General features: G+C 38.3%; 1 protein-coding gene across 1 annotated transcript in view; it reads left to right on the top strand.

The window, feature by feature from the left end:
• The window catches only part of AGBL1 (AGBL carboxypeptidase 1), an 840,069-nt gene extending 822,904 nt beyond the window's left edge, over positions 1-17,165 (top strand). Inside the window, exons 23-24 of the mRNA XM_058736653.1 lie at positions 15,782-15,828; positions 16,679-17,165. Of these exons, the coding sequence (XP_058592636.1) occupies positions 15,782-15,818 (37 nt within the window). The 3' untranslated portion in view covers positions 15,819-15,828; positions 16,679-17,165. The remainder of the gene's footprint in view (positions 1-15,781; positions 15,829-16,678) is intronic.
• Positions 17,166-18,161: the final 996 nt, after the last annotated feature.

Here is an 18,161-nt window from a genome sequence, read left to right as displayed (position 1 = left end):
TTAGGTTCTATTTTTATTATTGAGTTAAAAGTGTTCTTCATATATTCTGGATACAAGAGTTTTGTGTGTATATATATGGCACATACATATTATATATCATACATATATGTTTTTAATGTATATTCTTATATATATTAGACATAGTTTTTCCAGTCAGTGGCATGCCTTTTAATCTTCTTAATGATGTCATTTTTATTAAATTCATTGAAGTAAAATTTATATACAATAACAGCATCCATTTAAAATGCACATGGGATGAGTTTTGACCTATTAAACCACCACCATCATAAATATATGGACCATTTCCATCACCCTGAAAAGTTTTCTTTCCCCTTGGCAATCCATCCTTGCCTCCAATCCTGACCAATCACAAGCAAGAGCTGATCTGTCTTCTGTCAAAATACATTAGTTTGCATCTTTCAGATTTTATAGAAATGGAAACATACCATTTTTATATCTGATTCTTTCACTCAGCATCGTGATTCACCCATGGAGATTCATCCAGTTGTTACCTGGTTTAGGAGTTTACGACTTTTATTGTGACATACTATTCCATTGCATAGATTGATTTTGCCACATTGTGTTCATCCATTCTCTAGGAGATGGGTATTTGGATCGCATCTTATTTTTTCATATTGTCAATAAAGCCTTTAGGAATATTTAAGTACAAGTCTTTGTGTAGGTATCTATTTTCATTCGTTTTGGGTAAATACTTAGGTGGGTTCATGTAGTAGGCTTGTTTAACTCAGATTTATTCAATTTTTCGTGTTCTTATTTGGGTTTTTAAGAATTTTTTTTCTTGGATGTAATTTTTTATCAGTTATGTGTTTTCCCAATACTCTGTCCTATTCTATGGTTTACCTATAGTTTTACTAGTGGTGTCTTTCCAAAAGGAAATGCTTTTAACCTAAATGTAGTCCAACTTAACTCCTTATTTTATGGTTAATGCTGTCGGTGTTGTATAAAAATTTCTTCCTAAGTTTCTATCTAGAAGCTCTATAGGTTTAGCTTTGACCTTTAGTCTTGTGTTTCATTTTGAGTTCATTTTTACATGCAATGTGAGGTACCCGTTGAAGTTCATTTTTTTTTTCTATATGGACATCAATTGTTTCAACACTATTTGCTTAAAAAGAAAAACACTTTCATTTCCTCTATTACCTCAATATATTTTATGAAAATCAGTCGACCATATATGTTTGAATCTATTTCTGGACTCCCCATTCTGTTCCATTGATTTCGATATTTATACTTTTATAAGTACCATAAACTAGGACTGGACTAAGAGACAGGAAATAAATGATAAGCCCAACAACAAACACCAGCAAAGCCTTTCCAGCTTTACAAGAGGATGATAATTTGTTTCCAAAGTGGTTGCACTAATTTACATTCACACAAGTGTAACGAGATGACCTGATTAATGTGTCATATGCATACAAACTCTTAGGATCATGTGCCTTTTAAAGTTTGGGGTGTTTGTTTGTTTGTTTGTTTTCTGCAGTGTAGTTCATGCAAACTGGTATCCCTTTGTGGTTTTATTTCTTGGTAAACAAACACCAACATTTGCTGGTAATTTTTTTTTTTGCTGAGTCTGGATTTTTATTTGTCTTTGAAATACCTGTTCATATCTGCTCTAGGCTGTAATGGCATTAAATTGTATAGATTAATTTGGAGAGAATTAAGTTCTTATAATATAGAGAAAACCTATTAAAAATCATTTACTTTTGCCTTCCTTAACACCATTAAATAAGGATTTATCATTTTGTCCATGTATCTTTGTTGTTAGACTTGTCCCAAGGTTATTGTTTCTAACATTTCGGGAATGCAAGTGGTATGTTCAAATTACATTTTGTAATTGTGTATTGAGGGTGTATAAGAAACACAACAGATGAACATAGAGGAACGGAAAGAAAAATGAGATAAAAACAGAGGGAGGCAAACCATAAGAGACTCTTCAATACAGAGGACAAACTAGGGGTTGCTAGAGGGGAGGTGTGTGTGGGGGATGGACTAAATGGGTGATGGGCATTAAGGAGGGCACCTGTTAAGATGAGCACTGGGTTTTGTATGTAAATGATGAGTCACTGGGTTCTCTCCCGAAACAATACTACACTATGCTTTAGCTAACTTGAATTTAAATAAATAAATTTAAAATTTAAAAAAAAAGAGTTATAAGAAAACTTTGGGGTGAAAAAAAACCACCTTACTTTTTATTTTGGTCTTACATCCAGAAACCTAACTGTACTTTTTAAATTCTTTTTTTAAATAGTTTTTAAATTCTTAATTTCAGTAAATTAACTGTTGACAGCCCCAGGCTTCTTTTATGTATATATTATTAATATTCTCCCTTATGATCAGGATTTATTTGCTTACTTTTTTTCTTACTTTACTGGTAAAGACTTCCAATAGAATATTGAATAAAAGTGATAGCTATTTTTTTTTGCTTGTTTCTGATTTAAAAGCAGTGCTTCTAAGTGTTTATTGTAAAGTCTAATGAGTTTTTGATAGATAATCTTTATTAGGATAGAGACTTTCCTTCTATAGAGTCCAAGTTTTAAGAGAGTTTTACTATTATTACAAATAGATGCTAAATTTTATCAATTTTTCCCTTCTATTGAAGAAATATCATAAGGATCTCCCCCTTTAATCTGTTAATGTGAGCAACCATTAAAAGGTTTTCTAAAATTAAATCAATGTTGAATTTGATTCTCCTCTCGGCAATCACTCATTGTCTTCATTGTGTCAGGTATTTTTGCTATGATCTGGGAGTAAGTACACAACAATGAAGAAAGAAAGAGTGATGATTAAAGCCTTCATTATTAGAAGAAAGCAAAACGAAACAAGCACACAAATATATAAGATGACATTTGGCAATAAGTGTTTTAAACACAAATGAAACAAGGTAGAGATTGGTAGGTGCTTGTCTTAAGTCCATTTAGGCTGATGTAACAAAATACCAGACCGGAAGTGGATAAAGAATAGAAAGGATATTTCTCACAGTTCTGGAATTTGGGAAGTCCAAACTCAAAGCACCAGTGTGGTCTCATTCTGGTGAAGACCCTTATCTTGGTCCGGAGTGGAGTCTTCTTTGCTGTGTCCTCAAATAGTGGACATTTAATATTTACATTTGGGGGTGGAGGGTACAAACATTCAAACCACAGCATTCCACCCTTAGCTCTCCGTTTTGAAGCAGGTGTTTAGGATGTCCTGTCTGATGGAGGGCCTGGGTGGCTCAGTCCGTTGAGCGTCCAACCTCCGCTCAGGTCATGATCTTGAGGTCCGTGGGTTCCAGCCCCACGTCAGGCTGACAGCTCAGATCCTGGAGCCTGCTTCAGATTCTGTGTCTCCCTCTCTCTCTGCTCCTCCCTCCCCTCACTCTGTCTCTCTCTCAAAAATAAACATTAAAAAAAATTATGAATGTCCTGTCTGATAAAAATGACATCTCAACAGAGACTAGAAGGGAGTAAGAAAATGAACTGTGTGTATATATGCAGAGTATATATGGAAGAGCTTTCCAGGCAACGGTAATGGGCAGTGTCAGGGCCCCGCAGCAGAAACACAGAGGGCCGGCTGGTCATTGTGACTAGGGGAGGGAGCAGTAACAGTATGAGTGGTAGTGGATAAAGTCAAAGAAGCAGCAGAATGTCAAATTATGTAGGTTCTGAATAATCAGATGCTTCCTCATAGGGTCTTCACCATGGTCAGAACTAGGCTGTTTTTCTGAAGTAGAGAAAACTCTGGAGACTTGGAGTGTGACTTAATCTTTAATATAGTACTCTACCTCCTTTGTGCAAGATGGGGAAAATGTAAGAGGTCAGAGGAAGAAGCAAGCAGGAAGTTAAGTTGATGCAAGACTACAGATGACAGAGGAAGGTTACTTGGGTAAGGAAAAAAGGTGTGGATTCTGTGCATATACTGAATGTCCCTAAAAATAGCAAATACTTTTATAACACTTAGTATTTTCCAGGTACTCTGCTAAGGGCTATGTAAATACATACACATTTCATTCACTCCGAACAATTTCAGAGGGTAACTGCTGTCGTTGCTTTAATTTCTGATTTAAAGGCAATTAAGAAATTGAGGTACAGGGAGGTGAAATACCTGTTTGTGTTTTATTTATTTTATTTTTTAATGTTTTATTTATTTTTGAGAGAGAGAGAGAGACAGAAAAAGACAGAGCGTGAGCTGGGGAGAAGCAGAGAGAAAGGGAGACACAGAATCCTAAGCAGCCTCCAGGCTCCCAGCTGGCAGCACAGAGTCCAACACGGGGCTCAAATTCATGAACTCATGAACTGTGAGATCATGACCTGAGGTGAAGTCAGATGTTTAACAGACTGAGCCACTCAGGCGTCCCCCTCACCCCCACCTGTTCATGTTTTAAAAGGGTCAAGGGATAGACTGGTGGCCCAGAAACAACAAACAAGGTCTACCTCTAAAGATAGCACTAGGGAAGTGTCCCAGGCCACAAGCTGACATACAAGAACTCAATGGGGGGAGGTTTACACGTTGCCTGAGGCCCCAGTGGGGAGGGCCAAAGAAGCTTTAATTGTTATTAAAGATGTGTTGCCTGGGATAGAAATTTCCACTCTTGGAAAGAATACAAGAAGATCCCCTTATTGAAGCTAATGGAAGAGGAGTAGAATTACAAAATGTATTCTATTGTTACTGTTAGTCAACATTTTAAAAGGGATACCTAGGGGCGCCTGGGTGGCGCAGTCGGTTAAGCGTCCGACTTCAGCCAGGTCACGATCTCGCGGTCCGTGAGTTCGAGCCCCGCGTCAGGCTCTGGGCTGATGGCTCGGAGCCTGGAGCCTGTTTCTGATTCTGTGTCTCCCTCTCTCTCTGCCCCTCCCCCGTTCATGCTCTGTCTCTCTCTGTCCCAAAAATAAATAAAAAACGTTGAAAAAAAAAAATTTAAAAAAAAAATAATAATAAAAATAAAAGGGATACCTAGTTTTCCTGAGTCTGAGAGTCACGGTGAGCTTTTCTGTAACAGACAGAAGGTAGAGAAAGAAGTAGAGAAGCTGAGATTCTTGCTGTATCCTCCCGCTCTGTTTACACAGAATGATCATTATTTAAAATGAAAGCTGAATCTGAGTGTTCTTGGCTGAATGATAGAAAACCCCTTTCCTCCTCTTCTTCCTCTTCCTCCACCTCCTTCTTCTTCAAATGAAGCTCTGTGCATTGCTAGTGTGATGGCACCAAAGACCACGTTTTAGTTCTTGCAGAAAACTGTCGATCACAGGCTCCTGAAATTCCCTCAGCGTCCTAGCTGCTTACGCACACTTGGCCATTTCTATTATTTCCCCAAGAGTGAAGTCCTCCAGATCCCTTAGGTATTTTTTGTTCATCTCAGATTTATCTTTAGTTTTTTTTTTTTTTTTAAATGATTTTCCAAATGCTTAGGGAACTTGAGTTTAAGAGAGAATAAAATAGCAGTAAATACAGAAGAAAATATTTTAGGTATATGAAATGTACATGTGTATAAAAATATTCTATGTGTATACACAAACATATACATATACTTATTTGTAGATAGGTATGCATATAATATGTACATGCGTTATATGTCAATATACCAAATATGTGCATACATATGTACACACATATGTATACATTTATATTATATACTTATATGATGTAGATTTATAACACATATAGTTATATGCAATATTACATGTTTTAAGTGATTATATGTTATCTAGCATATGAGGCAATATATACATTGTATATAAAGGTTGAGAATTTTTCAAAATCCTAAGCAGCATATATTAGGTAGCCACATCTCTGAATTTGGGTGTGTACTTACAATTTGTAAGACTTGGGGAGATCTGGTGAGTGGGCTGAAAAATCAAGTCTAAATGGTCTGCAAGGACTAGATCAGAATGTGGAACAGACAAACCCAGACATTTGTGCTCCAGCTGAACATAGCTCAAATTTTTATGGAAATAGGTTATGAATAGAGAACTATATTAGGAAACTTGGGGGCAAATAGTATTATAATAAATGGCCTCTGATTTGTAGTTTACAGTAAGATTAGCAAGGTAAAATGCACACATATAATGAAAGACAAAGGCAATGTAAGGGCATATTCCATAAGAATGACCTAGTCAAAAAGACATAATTTCAGAGGAAGGAAAAATAACTTTTCACTGAGAGACCAGAGACCAGAGAGGACTTTGGAAAGAAACTAAGATTTGAATTTGATGGTGAATACTGCATATGCTCTATATAGACAGAGGGATGAGGACACAAGCCTGTTTAGATCTGCATCAATTCTCTGCCTTGAACTCCCAACTTTGTCTACTTATGGTTTCTCCTTGAGTTCTGGTCAGTATCAATCTTTCATTAATCATCAAGGACATCCAGAATCCCAGTCTCAGCCTTACCTGGCTCGGCACTCTTGGAATTAAATCTTTTTTTTTTTTTTTATGTTTATTTGTTTTTGAGAGAGAGAAAGACAGAGCACAAGCTGGGGAGGGGCAGAGAGAGAGAGAGGGAAGCACAGAATCTGAAGCAGGCTCCAGGTTTCGAGCTGTCAGCACAGAGCCTGATGTGAGGCTTGAACTCACAAACCGTGAGATCACGACCTGAGCCAAAGTTGGACGCTTAACCAACTGAGCCACCCAGGTTCCCCAGAATTAAATCTTAACTGAAAAGATCCTACTAGCTGGGTGTAGGCCAAGACTGTCATCTTTGTTTTCTCCTGCATCTTCTCTCTACCAGGGACATGTTAGATACTCAGCAAATGTTTGGTTAATGCAAAAATGGATTCCCATTCAACCTGAAATCTTCTGCCTTTCACTCTCATCCTGCAGCAAATCACAGTTTAGCTTACTGTGCTGAACACAGAACTGGATATGTTGTTAGATTTATGTCCCAATGACCAGAATCCACAGCAACTATCACCCTTTACTAAAGTCCAGCCTACTGGGCAGGTGTTGACACTGCACTTGGCTTGTCACTTCCTTCATCCAGGGTGTATTGCCATGAATGGCCAGATCGCCACGGGGACAGGGCTGCTGCCTGCCTGTGTTTGAATATTCCTTGCCAACCAGGCTTGCCTCCTTTTGTGCTCTATGCAGTGATTTTCACCATCATCTCTAGTTCCAAGCCTTTCCAATATCAACAACAGCTTGAACCATGTCTAAACTGCTAAATACTGTACAATGGCCGTCTGACACATTTCAGGACAACTTCTGTTCCTGGCTTTTTTTTTTTTTTTTTTTCAAACCGGTTATTATCAAGTCATGGTTTCCTTCCAGGTGATCATTTCAAATGGAAGGATTGGCTTGAGACATGCAAAGAGGCATGAACATTCTGAACGTGTTCCCAGCACAGCGAGTGGGTGGAACAATTTAAATAGAGAAGTTGTCCTCACCCCAGTAAGGATAAACACCCTTTTTAATGGCGAACATTTATAAATTTTTTTATTATCCTAAGATAAAAAGCAAAAGCGATGTAACAGTCTGCACAGGTAGCTTCAAAATATCAACACTGTGCCCTAACTGTAATACAAAGGAGAAGTTGAATAAATGGGCGTTAATTAGAAATGTGGATGATCATAGTTCACTGGATACAAACGTTCCTAAGTAGCCACGTTGGTATTTTCTCTCCTCTGAGTCACAATTTATTCCAAGACATTTTGTATAGCAACTCCTGTTTTCCTTTTAGATCTATATTCCGAATCCTTATTGAGCATCAACCACACCCCAGGCTATAACACTGCTATTAAACTCCTCCACATGGCAGATGAGGAAGATGAACAGGTTAAACCAAATTTTCCCAAGCCTTGTTGTTGGGAGGCAAGGGAACAAAGTTTCAGAAGGAAAGAAACCTGCCGGTTCTTCCACAGCCAACAGGAGAAGCCCCTGCATTGGTTGGATGTGGTAGCTTGAAGGCAGCCATGAGGGGAGTTTCTAAGGACAGGGCTGGTATACTATTTCTTTTTAATTTGGCTGCTTGTTACATGGGCATGCTCAATTTGTTCAGGGAGCTTTACAGTTATGATTGTGCTACGTACACTTTTCTCTACATATGGTATTCATCAATGAAAATTTGGAGGAAACACACACACACACACACACACACACACACGTTAGGATCTGAATCCAAACAATTGCTTATGCCTGCAGCCAGACTCTGAAAGAATCTCCACTCCAAATATCATATCCTCTTCTTTGTATGCTTTCTTTTTAAACCATTTTATTAGCACTGGTCTGCCTTTGAGAGGTGACTTTTTAGACCCTCCTTTACTGGGCAACATTAAGAAAAATCAGATTCCTCTGGGGAGGTGGGTGTGAGAAGAAAATTTTGAGATACTGATCCTAACATGAGATCTACATGAACTCAAAGGTTCTATGGGTTCCAGGGGTGCTTGGGTGGCTCAGTCGTTTAAACACCCTACTTTAGTTTAGGTCCTGATCTCACGGTTCGTGAGTTCGAGCCTCGTGTCAGGCTCTGTGCTGACAGCTCAGAGCCTGGAGCCTGCTTCAGATTCTGTGTCTCCCTCTTTCTCTGCTCCTCCCCTAATCACACTCTGTCTCTCTGTCTCTCTCTCTCAAAGAGAGAGAGTTTAGTTTAGTTCTGAAACTAAAGATGGGGCCCGTGGAGACCTCCAACGGAGGAAGTTTGCTGCATCAAAGCAGTCAGATGGGAATTTTGTGTGAGAAGCTGAAACTTGTTCTCTACATGAAAAATAGTGGATTAGATTGCTTTCTGGTGACCTAGCTTTAGAACTAAGGTGGTATTTAGGAATTTGGGGCACCAAATTTCACTTGAACAATATTGAAAATCCTAAACAATGAAGGAGGTAGTAAATACGCATTTAATTTAATTCAATTAAAAATAGAAAAGAGAGATAAAAGAACGAGATGCCATCTGCCATACGGTTCTACCTCAAGCCATGGAAAGAGTTAAGTCTGAAACGGTCGGTAGTTGTTGAGGTCATACTCATGACTTTAAAGACTTTCCAGCCCCTGAGGAAGTGAAACATGTATATCTAGGCAATGGATCAGTGTGTATCTTCACCAGAGAAGAATTTGAAGAATTGGGGGGCCTCCAATTCTTGATCTCAGTTCAGGTCTTGATCTGAGTCGTGAGTTCAAGCCCCATGCTGGGTGTGGAGCCTACTTAAAAAAAAAATTAGAAAAGAATAATTTAAAGAATTAAATGAGCAAAAAGAAAAGTGATTAGAGAAGATATGCTAACAAAGTTATATTCAAATAGCATGTGCACTCTGTTATATTTTATGTCATCAAAACATTTTCCAAGAATCCATCTAAATATTCCAATCAGTCACCTTGCAAGCTGACGTTACAACATAATGTCCATGCCATACTGAACTTTGTTTTCTTTCTTTGCCTCAGTAATTCTCAGAAACGACTGATGTTGTCAGGTGAAATGAAAATTTGTTACCAGATGAAAAGGAAAGTAGGATACAATAAACTTTTTTTTTTTAAGTTTATTTTTAAGAGCAAAAGAAACAGCATGAGTGGGGAAGGGGCAGAGAGAGAGGGACACAGAATCCGAAGCAAGCTCCAGGCTCCGAGCTGTCAGCACAGAGCCCGACGCGAGGCTCAAACACATGAACCATGAGATCATGACCTGAGCCAAAGTCAGGTGCTTAACCAGCTAAGCCACCCCAGTCTCCCCTAAACTTTCTTTTTTAAACCGGTGTTTACCTAGCACAAAGTTAATATTTTGGTGGAAAGGTAGCTTTATGTTTGTTGTTAGGATGAAGACTTTGTTACATATTTTCTTTAGTCCATACTATAATCCCCGTATTATGTTTTGCTTTAAAGATGAAGACACTGAGGCCTACAGAGGATAATGTGCCCACTCATGTCAATGAGACTACAATTCATAGCCAAACAGATCCAACATTGCCCCTGTGAAGCTCCTGAAGCAGAAGCCTTGTAGGAGACATAGACCGTGTTTAAAACAAAAGCATGGATTCCCCAGGGGGGCTCAGTCGGTTCAGCATCCTGTGCTTGACTTTGGCGCAAGTCATGGTCTCATAATTTGTGAGTTGGAGCCCCCCCCCTCCTCCCCACAGGGCTCCATGCTGACAGCACAGAACCTGCTTGGGATTCTCTGTCTCCCTCTCTCTTTGCCCCTCCTTGCTCACATTCTCTCTCTCTTTCTTTCAAAAATAAATAAATGTTAAAAAATTATATATATATATATATATATATATATATATATATATATAAACAAAAATAAAATTTCGGAACATTCTCCATAGGATTTCCACAAGGAAAGAACAGAGAGGAAAAGTATGTGAAGACGTAATAGAAGAAATTTCCCCTGACCTGAAAGACTGCACGTTGCCAGGAATGTTTCCGACTATGTGAATAGTACCTTGCCACATTAAGCTTTCCTTTTTCAATGTTAACAGTCCCCCCCCCCCCCCACCTTGTGTTCGAATTTTCTGTGTTTGGTTCAATGCTTTCTCTCACAGAGGTGGATTGCCTCACATATTTGAGAATTCTCAGTCACCTTTACATATTTGTGAAAGAGAATCTGCCTTGTTCAGTCTCGGTAGCAGGACATTTTCTCAAGCCCCCAGGTTCTGTTTGTATGACACCACTGCTTGTCATCTTGAGATTATTCTGAACTCTGATGGAAAAAAAAATCACTTTTTAAAGATTCTCTCCTTCACCTGCATGTGTTAGCAATTTTCTCAGCTCCCAGGTATTTTATCGTCTCTTCTGCTCTTTCCATCAGCTTTCCATCTCTTACAAATGCTACAAGGGCCACATAGGCTGACGGCACCCCTCCCATCTTTCCAGCCCTGCTAATGATTATGTATTTATTCATTTGTTAACATACCTAATTTGTTAATAAAACATACACATACGTAAACCTTCATATAAGCATATAACTCGATTAATTTTTAATTTTTTAAAAATGCTCTATTCAGTTTTTGAGAGAGAGACAGAGACAGAGTGTGAGCATGGGAGGGGAAGAGAGAGGGGGAGACACAGAATCCAAAGCAGGTTCCAGGCTCTGAGCTGTCAGCCCAGAGCCCAAGGCGGGGCTCGAACTCATGAACCGCTACATCATGACCTGAGCCCAAGTTGGACATTTAACCAACTGAGCCATCCAGGGGTCCCAACTTGATTAATTTGTAGAAAGAGTGCACTTGTATAACCAGCTCACAAGTTAAGAAAAAGATACTTAACAGATATCTCAGAAACCTTCCTTCTGTGCGTGTATCATGACTAGCTCTCGCCTCACCCATGGCATCCGCTTCCTGACACCATATTAGTTTTGTCTGTTTGAATGCTTTATTCAAGCAGGTTCCTATATTATATATTTTGCGTCTTCAAGGAACTTCAGCCTCATATTTGGAGATTTCCCCGTACTGTTACATGTATTTACTTCATTTGTTCTCATAGTTGCACATGTTATCAACATGAAATTATTACCCCTTTGTTTATACTTTCTACTGTTGCTGGGCATTTAGATAGTGTTCAGTTTGGGATTATATGAATAAGGCTGATATGAACTTAGTATTATACGTCTTTCTCTGAACATATGTATGAGTTTCTTTTAGGAGTATACCTAGGAGTCAAATTGCTGGTTTTCATTTCTTTTATTAAACATGTGCTGTCACTTCAATAGGTTTTAAAATAGAGGAAAAATAAGTACATTGGATTAATCTGCCATCTTTTACTTGAAAGCCTAATGCATGGTTTCGACTGATAAAATCATTTAAAATCCAATACTAATGACACTGCTGACACTTTTTGACTTTCACATAAACCAGAATGAGGAAACTTTGAGTTCAGCACTATTAAAAATAAAACACACCCAAACTTGTAAACACTGAATATTTCTTTTTATTCTCTCTTAATGCTTCAGTGTATATTTAGCTTCCAGAATTATTTAAGAAAGGCATGTACAGAAAATCCATTATTAAACTCGTTTTTCGAAACTCCTGATCTTACCATCTCCATAGAGCTGCAGTTGAAAACAAAAATAAAAAGAAACAAAAAAAGAATTCCATGGCTGATTTTTTTTTCTTGCTTGCTGTTTTGATTTGTATTTGTTCAATTATGCATCTCTGAATGAACCTAGCCCCTCTTCCTCTAACCTTCTTCTGAACTTAAATGATTTGTATGTGGTGTAATCATATTTCCTGGTCCCATGGCACTCCAGAGTCTAACTGTGTATGCCTCCCTCTCATTTCCATACAGAGAACCAAATGCTTGGCCAACTTCCCTAATTAGAGTCGCTGGGTCCCTGTGGCCTCCTGGCAATGCCCTCTCTTCCCAGCATTCTTTCAGTTTTGCCGGTTTTTTTCCATCTCTCCCTGCAGTATCCTCTCCTTCATTTTCCCCTGCCTCTAAGGAGCTGGCTTCAACATTTGTTTATATATCAAAATAATTGAGGGCTAAATTAATTTTCAGCTTTAATTTATCAAGCTCCTTTTCAATTGTGGTAGTTCTTCTCCCCTTTCAGACTCTGGACTTTGGCAATTAGCAAAGGTTTTGAAAACAGCAAGTGCACAATAGGTGTTGATTGATCGGTTGATAGACTGTGTCCTCCAGGCCTGGAGTCTCTGATTTTATGATTGATTGACTTGCTGGATTTTCTTCTTCACGGGTTCCCCATGCCGGATCATTAAATCACACAGAAAGCCATTGAGCGTGTTTGGAAAGTCCATTCTTTTAATATCTCTGCTTCTTTTGTAAAAGAGGCTTAATGGAAGAATGAATATAAACTCCTTCACTATGAGTTTTGTAAATGACAGGAAACATATTTCATATCTTTTTATATACTAAATACTCGATATATTGGCGAAGCCATAGCAGAAGCTAAAGTTTAGGGGAAATAAGATTGTGAAGTATGTTGGACAGCTTCAAGATGGTGCTTAATGGTCTCCACTTCCTGATATGTATGCTGTGTTTGATCCCCCCCCCCCCACCTAAGCATAAGCCAGCCTAGTGACTTGATTTCAAATAATACAAAATAGCAAAGATGGTGGGATCTCACCTTAGTGAATGGTTATAAGAGATTGTAAGTTCCATATTGCTAGCAGAGTCTCTTTATTGACTGTCCCCCATGCTACCTTTAATAAAGCAAACTGCCATCTTGAAGAGGCAAGGAATTAAGGGCTGCCTCTGTCTAACAGTCATCCAGGAACTGAGGCCATCAGTCCAACAGCCCTTGAAGAATGAATTCTGCCAACTACCACATCAGCCTAGAAATAAATTCTTTCCCCGTTGTGCCTTTAGATAAGATTCCAGACCAGACCAATACCTTAATTATAGCCTTTTGGAAACTCTGAAATAGAAGACTCAAATCAGTCATGCCCAGACTCTGATCCACAGCAAGTATGAGATAATAAGTGTGCATTGCTTTAAGCCACTAAATTTATTATAATCCATTATATAGCAATAGATAATGAATACAGAATGGTCATGTTTGTGGAGTGTCATCTCTGTACTGGACCTTGGAAGAGAGCTGCCTGATGCACAGAACCTCCTTTTGCCTTAACAACCATTCTGCAAGGTATGGCTTTGGTTGGCATATAGGCATGACTCTACATTGCAAAGACATAGAAAAAGCAGAAGTTGAGAGAAATTAGCCCAGCCTGCTCACTACCACACAGAGCCAAGATTCCAAAACCTGAACTAGATCCTATGAAAATGGAAATAGGAAAAAAGGAAAGAGAGACCTCTGTGAGTCCCGGTTCCATGTGTCAGGAATAAGATAGGGGATTGAGCTTTAGGTAACACAGGTGAAACTGGCCTCCAAAATACAAGAGAAGATGAAATAATGTTAACAGGGTCTAAGTTGTGATATACAGAAATAATACTCTAGGGGAGGTAGAAAATCAGTTTGAACTCTCTAGTGTTGCCTAAGAATCAGTTGGCTAATGAAGTTATAGAAAGAATTCCAAAAGGAGCCACAGAGATGGTGTCCAATTTTGTTTTCAAAATCTGTTGCAAGAAATTTCTTTTCCTACTCATTTTTTCCAGGAAGGCAATGTTTTACATTGCTGAGAGGTTCTTAGGCTAGCTAGAAATATAGGTAACAATAATGCAGCTGAAATGCTATACATTTGTAATGAAACTAACAGAATGCCAGACACTAGAAATGATACATATTAGACAACAACAACGAAATAAACCCCCATAAGAGAAAAATAAATTGCTTAACTAAATTATTTCCTCAAGAAAGTCAGCTGTAACGGAAAATTTGTGAGGATGCTGGGCTTTTGTAAGAGTTTTAAAAACTGCTACCACTAACCATATATTGTTACTTCTAATTTCTTTACAAAACAACAGACTTTTTCTTGATACAAATATATTGCTAGTACTATTCTCATTCACAACAGGCATGAATAGGGATACACAGAGTGAGGTGTTTTGTTTAGAGATAACTAGATAAGAAGTTGGAAGAAGGAGTGTAAACGAGAAAGGGATTAAGAAAATAACTGGGTACAAAATAAAACAACAAAATAAAATGTTTGCTGGTAAAAGAATCGGCTGAGTTAGATGTATTAGTAAATCCATCTCGGGAACAAATTGGAAAGCTAACTCCACAAATTACCTTCTGTATATGGCTCGTCAATTCCTGTGCCTCAGATTTCTCATCTTAAAACTTAGATTATAATGTTTGCTTCTTCATTAAATGGCCTAAGGTAGATGGCCATTTCTTGTAGCGTGGTACACTCGGAATGATGTCTGTTCAATCTGAAACTTGAGTCTGTGTTACCTTCATAAAGGGGAATAATGGAAGTCATAAAGAAAAAAACATTTGGATCATCATCTTCCCATGATAGATTTCTTTGGTGAAGGTGGAAGAGAGCTAGAAAATGGAAAAGAACAGATCAAACAGAGGCAAAGCCTAGAAAACGTGGCCGAGCCCAGCGAGATGTCTAGCAAACACATTTCCTCTTCCTCTCGAGGCAAACTATGTGACTCCCTTACAGGTGAGAGAGACCATGTGAGCAGTTCTTGCCAATGGAGAGTGAGTGAAAGTGATTTGTTTACAGTTAAATAATAAAAGTTGTACCTAAGTGTGTCTTCCCCATGTGTCTCCTCTCTCCCATCTGCCAGCTGGGTTATAACTGGGAAACGCTGAGCTGTGTTTTGAAGAAGGGCTACCAGATAAGAGCAGCCTGAGTCCCTGAATGGTTGGCCTAGAGCATGGGCTGAGTCCCATATTGACTCCTTTGGACCGAATATGAATGAAAAAGAAAGCCTTAGTGTGTTGATCCATTCAGAATGTGGAATTGTAAAGGCAACTCCTATTATTTACAAATAGAGCATAAATGGGAGAAAAACAGGGGCACTGTGTAGCCAACGGCTGAATTTATGTTTGTTTGGGAAGTAAAAGTCTAGGTTCCAAGAACACATAAAAACTCATTGATAATTTTTTTTTTTATGTCATAGAAATATTCCCCTTGGATTCCTGTCAGTGGTCAATTTCTCCTGTCCATTGAAAATCATTGTATTTACAGCATAATTCTGCATGTGTGGCCATTAGATATGAACGGGATACCAGCATACTGCCCAGACTGATTGCTCCAAAATGGATTCCCAAAGCGGGTGAGGAACCTCTCGACTGGAGATGAGTTTATTTGGAAGCTAGCAAAGTGCAAGAGTGTGTTTTTTGAGTTATTTGCTTAGGAGCTCAGAATTTAAACTTGCAACATTGGCTCAGCCACTCGTTTAAGGTAATAAAAGTTGCTTCCGTTGGAGATATAATATTCAGAATACCCATTGTGTATATTTTTCCAATTAATTGGACTTTAATTACTTTGCAGAAAATCTATAAAAGAGTCATCAAAGTTTTCAAGATGAGAACAAGCTCGTACATATTCCATTTACCTTCCTAGAGCTATCTCACTGTGAAACTTAAAAAAAAAAAACAATAGCCAATTTAATTTTCTTCTGTTGAGGTTTATAAAAGACCCAATAGAGGCTACTATCTCTAATTTTTAACAGAGATAGCTCTATTTAGAAATATAAATGCTGAGAAGGAAAACAGGCTCAGAAATACTGTTTTAAATCAAGGTGACCCTTTATATTAATTTCTTACAGTGCCTTTGAGTATATGTATGTGTACACAAATGTATATATATGTGAATATATATGTGTGTGTGCAAATATTTTGCGTACACACACACACACACACACACACACACATGACTACATCAGTATTCAGCCCAAGCAAAGTAAAAGATTCCAATAAGGATATAGTAACATCAAACTAATTTCTTGATTTTTTTGAGTACTTTCTTCCTTTTGAAGGGGGCAACTAAAATGATTATACAGGTAAAATATGTTGAATTAAATGCATTTAATCTCTCTCTCTCTATATATATATATGTATCTATCTATCTATATATACACACACACATACATACATACATACATACAGTGGGGTGGAGGGTAGAGATACACCATTGAATTAGACATGATGGTTTGTCTTGAAGGAAATTATTTGCCATCAGCTGGTAAGAAGGACTTGGGTACCAGTGATGAACAAAGGAAGGATGAGAGATTTGGAAGAGAGGGAAACAGTGCTGAATGTGCTGGGGCTGTATTCTGCCATTTCCTCTGTACAATATTGGTGTTAAAATGGGGAGGAGCCATTTTTAAATCCCATCCTAAACATGTCCAGTGTGGTCAATGACAAATATTATTTTTGGCATTTGCAGCAGCGGAGCAGACCAGATGGGGAGCTAGAAGCGAAATAAAAAGTGAAACCTGAAATTAAAAACACGTCAAAATCCATCAGTTTGGTATGGCTGAAATATATTCTTACCTAGTGGGAACTGATTGCCCTTGAGGGTGTCTCAAATCTCTTTCCAGCCCTGCACTTTGATGCTTTAAGATCCTGAGCTGGGAGATAATTGGCTGAATATTTTGCCTTTGATTTGGAATTTCTAACCCTCCACCCAGTCCTGTATGCTGTTGCTACAATGTTTATTTTCTGACCCGGGCCACTTGCACCTACTTCATGATACTGTTGGGTACTTTCCTGTAGCCTGAATTAGTTTAATGGTCCTGACAATGAATTTCCAAGTAATTGCAATGGCTTCACTCCATGATATGTCTCTCAGGGCACTCTTGGAAATTAAATGTTACTTCTCAACAGTTATTTGCTTACTTCATCCCCATTTTATTAAATAATCATAAAAACCCTTTTGAATTTAAACATGCGTGCTCTATTATCTGAAAGGTTTGGCAAGATAAAGAGTCTGGGTGAAACTAAGCTGACACTATGCTCTCTTTGCTCTCTCACTGGATGTTCCATTGGTATTGTGTTCATCTTGGTCTTAGGCTTTATGGAGCTTACTTACTGCTCTGTGCCCACTGGGGTCCTGCTTTCTTTACAACAACAGTAGCAGAAATGCCTGCTGTTTAGAAGTGGCTTGAGCCTTTCAACAACACTGAAAATACTTCAACCTAGTTTACAGCAAAGGAAGAAGTTGAATATTCTTTTGTATTGGAGGAGTTTTCCACAGGATTTCCAAGGATTTATTCTGATTGAAAAAAATAGGCAGTGTCCTAAGACACCTGCAGGTGATCTTGTAACAATGATTACACACCTTTTCTGAGTCCAGATGATGAGAAGGATTTGCCCCTCCTGTTGGAGTCCTTTCCTTCTAGAGGAGCTGTGGAGGTTGTCCACCTGTACAATTGGAGTGGAGGAAGTTGCCTTCATTTGAAGAATTTCACTCAATGAGACATTAAGTGACTTGTCCAAATTCAACAAAATAGACTTCTGCCAAATCCCCATTTCAAATATTCCAGAGCAGTATGGTGTCGGAGAGAGGTGTTCAGCTTTGGACAGAGACACTTGATCTGAGTTCTGGGACCATCCCTTTTCGTCTGAATGACTGTCCACATCATAACAGCATCTGAGCTTCAGGTCTTAGAGAAAGAACAGTCTATCTTTCAGGGGTTTTTGTTGGTCCTATAAAATGGCTTTAATCTACCCCAAAATATCATAGATACTAAGAAATAATAAATACTATAATTCTTAGTTCTCTCATGATTATTTCTAACAGGCTGGTTGGTTTAAGACAGGCACTTGTGATATGAGTCATGATAGAGCCCAGAAATTATTCTTAGAAAACTTAAAGTTTTATTCCTTGTATGTGAAATTTACCTGACCACTTGACATGGTAGGTTCTT

Source organism: Neofelis nebulosa, chromosome 7, assembly GCF_028018385.1.
Source record: "Neofelis nebulosa isolate mNeoNeb1 chromosome 7, mNeoNeb1.pri, whole genome shotgun sequence".
Lineage (NCBI taxonomy): Eukaryota > Metazoa > Chordata > Mammalia > Carnivora > Felidae > Neofelis > Neofelis nebulosa.
Note: the sequence above shows the minus strand (reverse complement) of the source record. Positions and strands in the feature narration are given on the sequence as shown.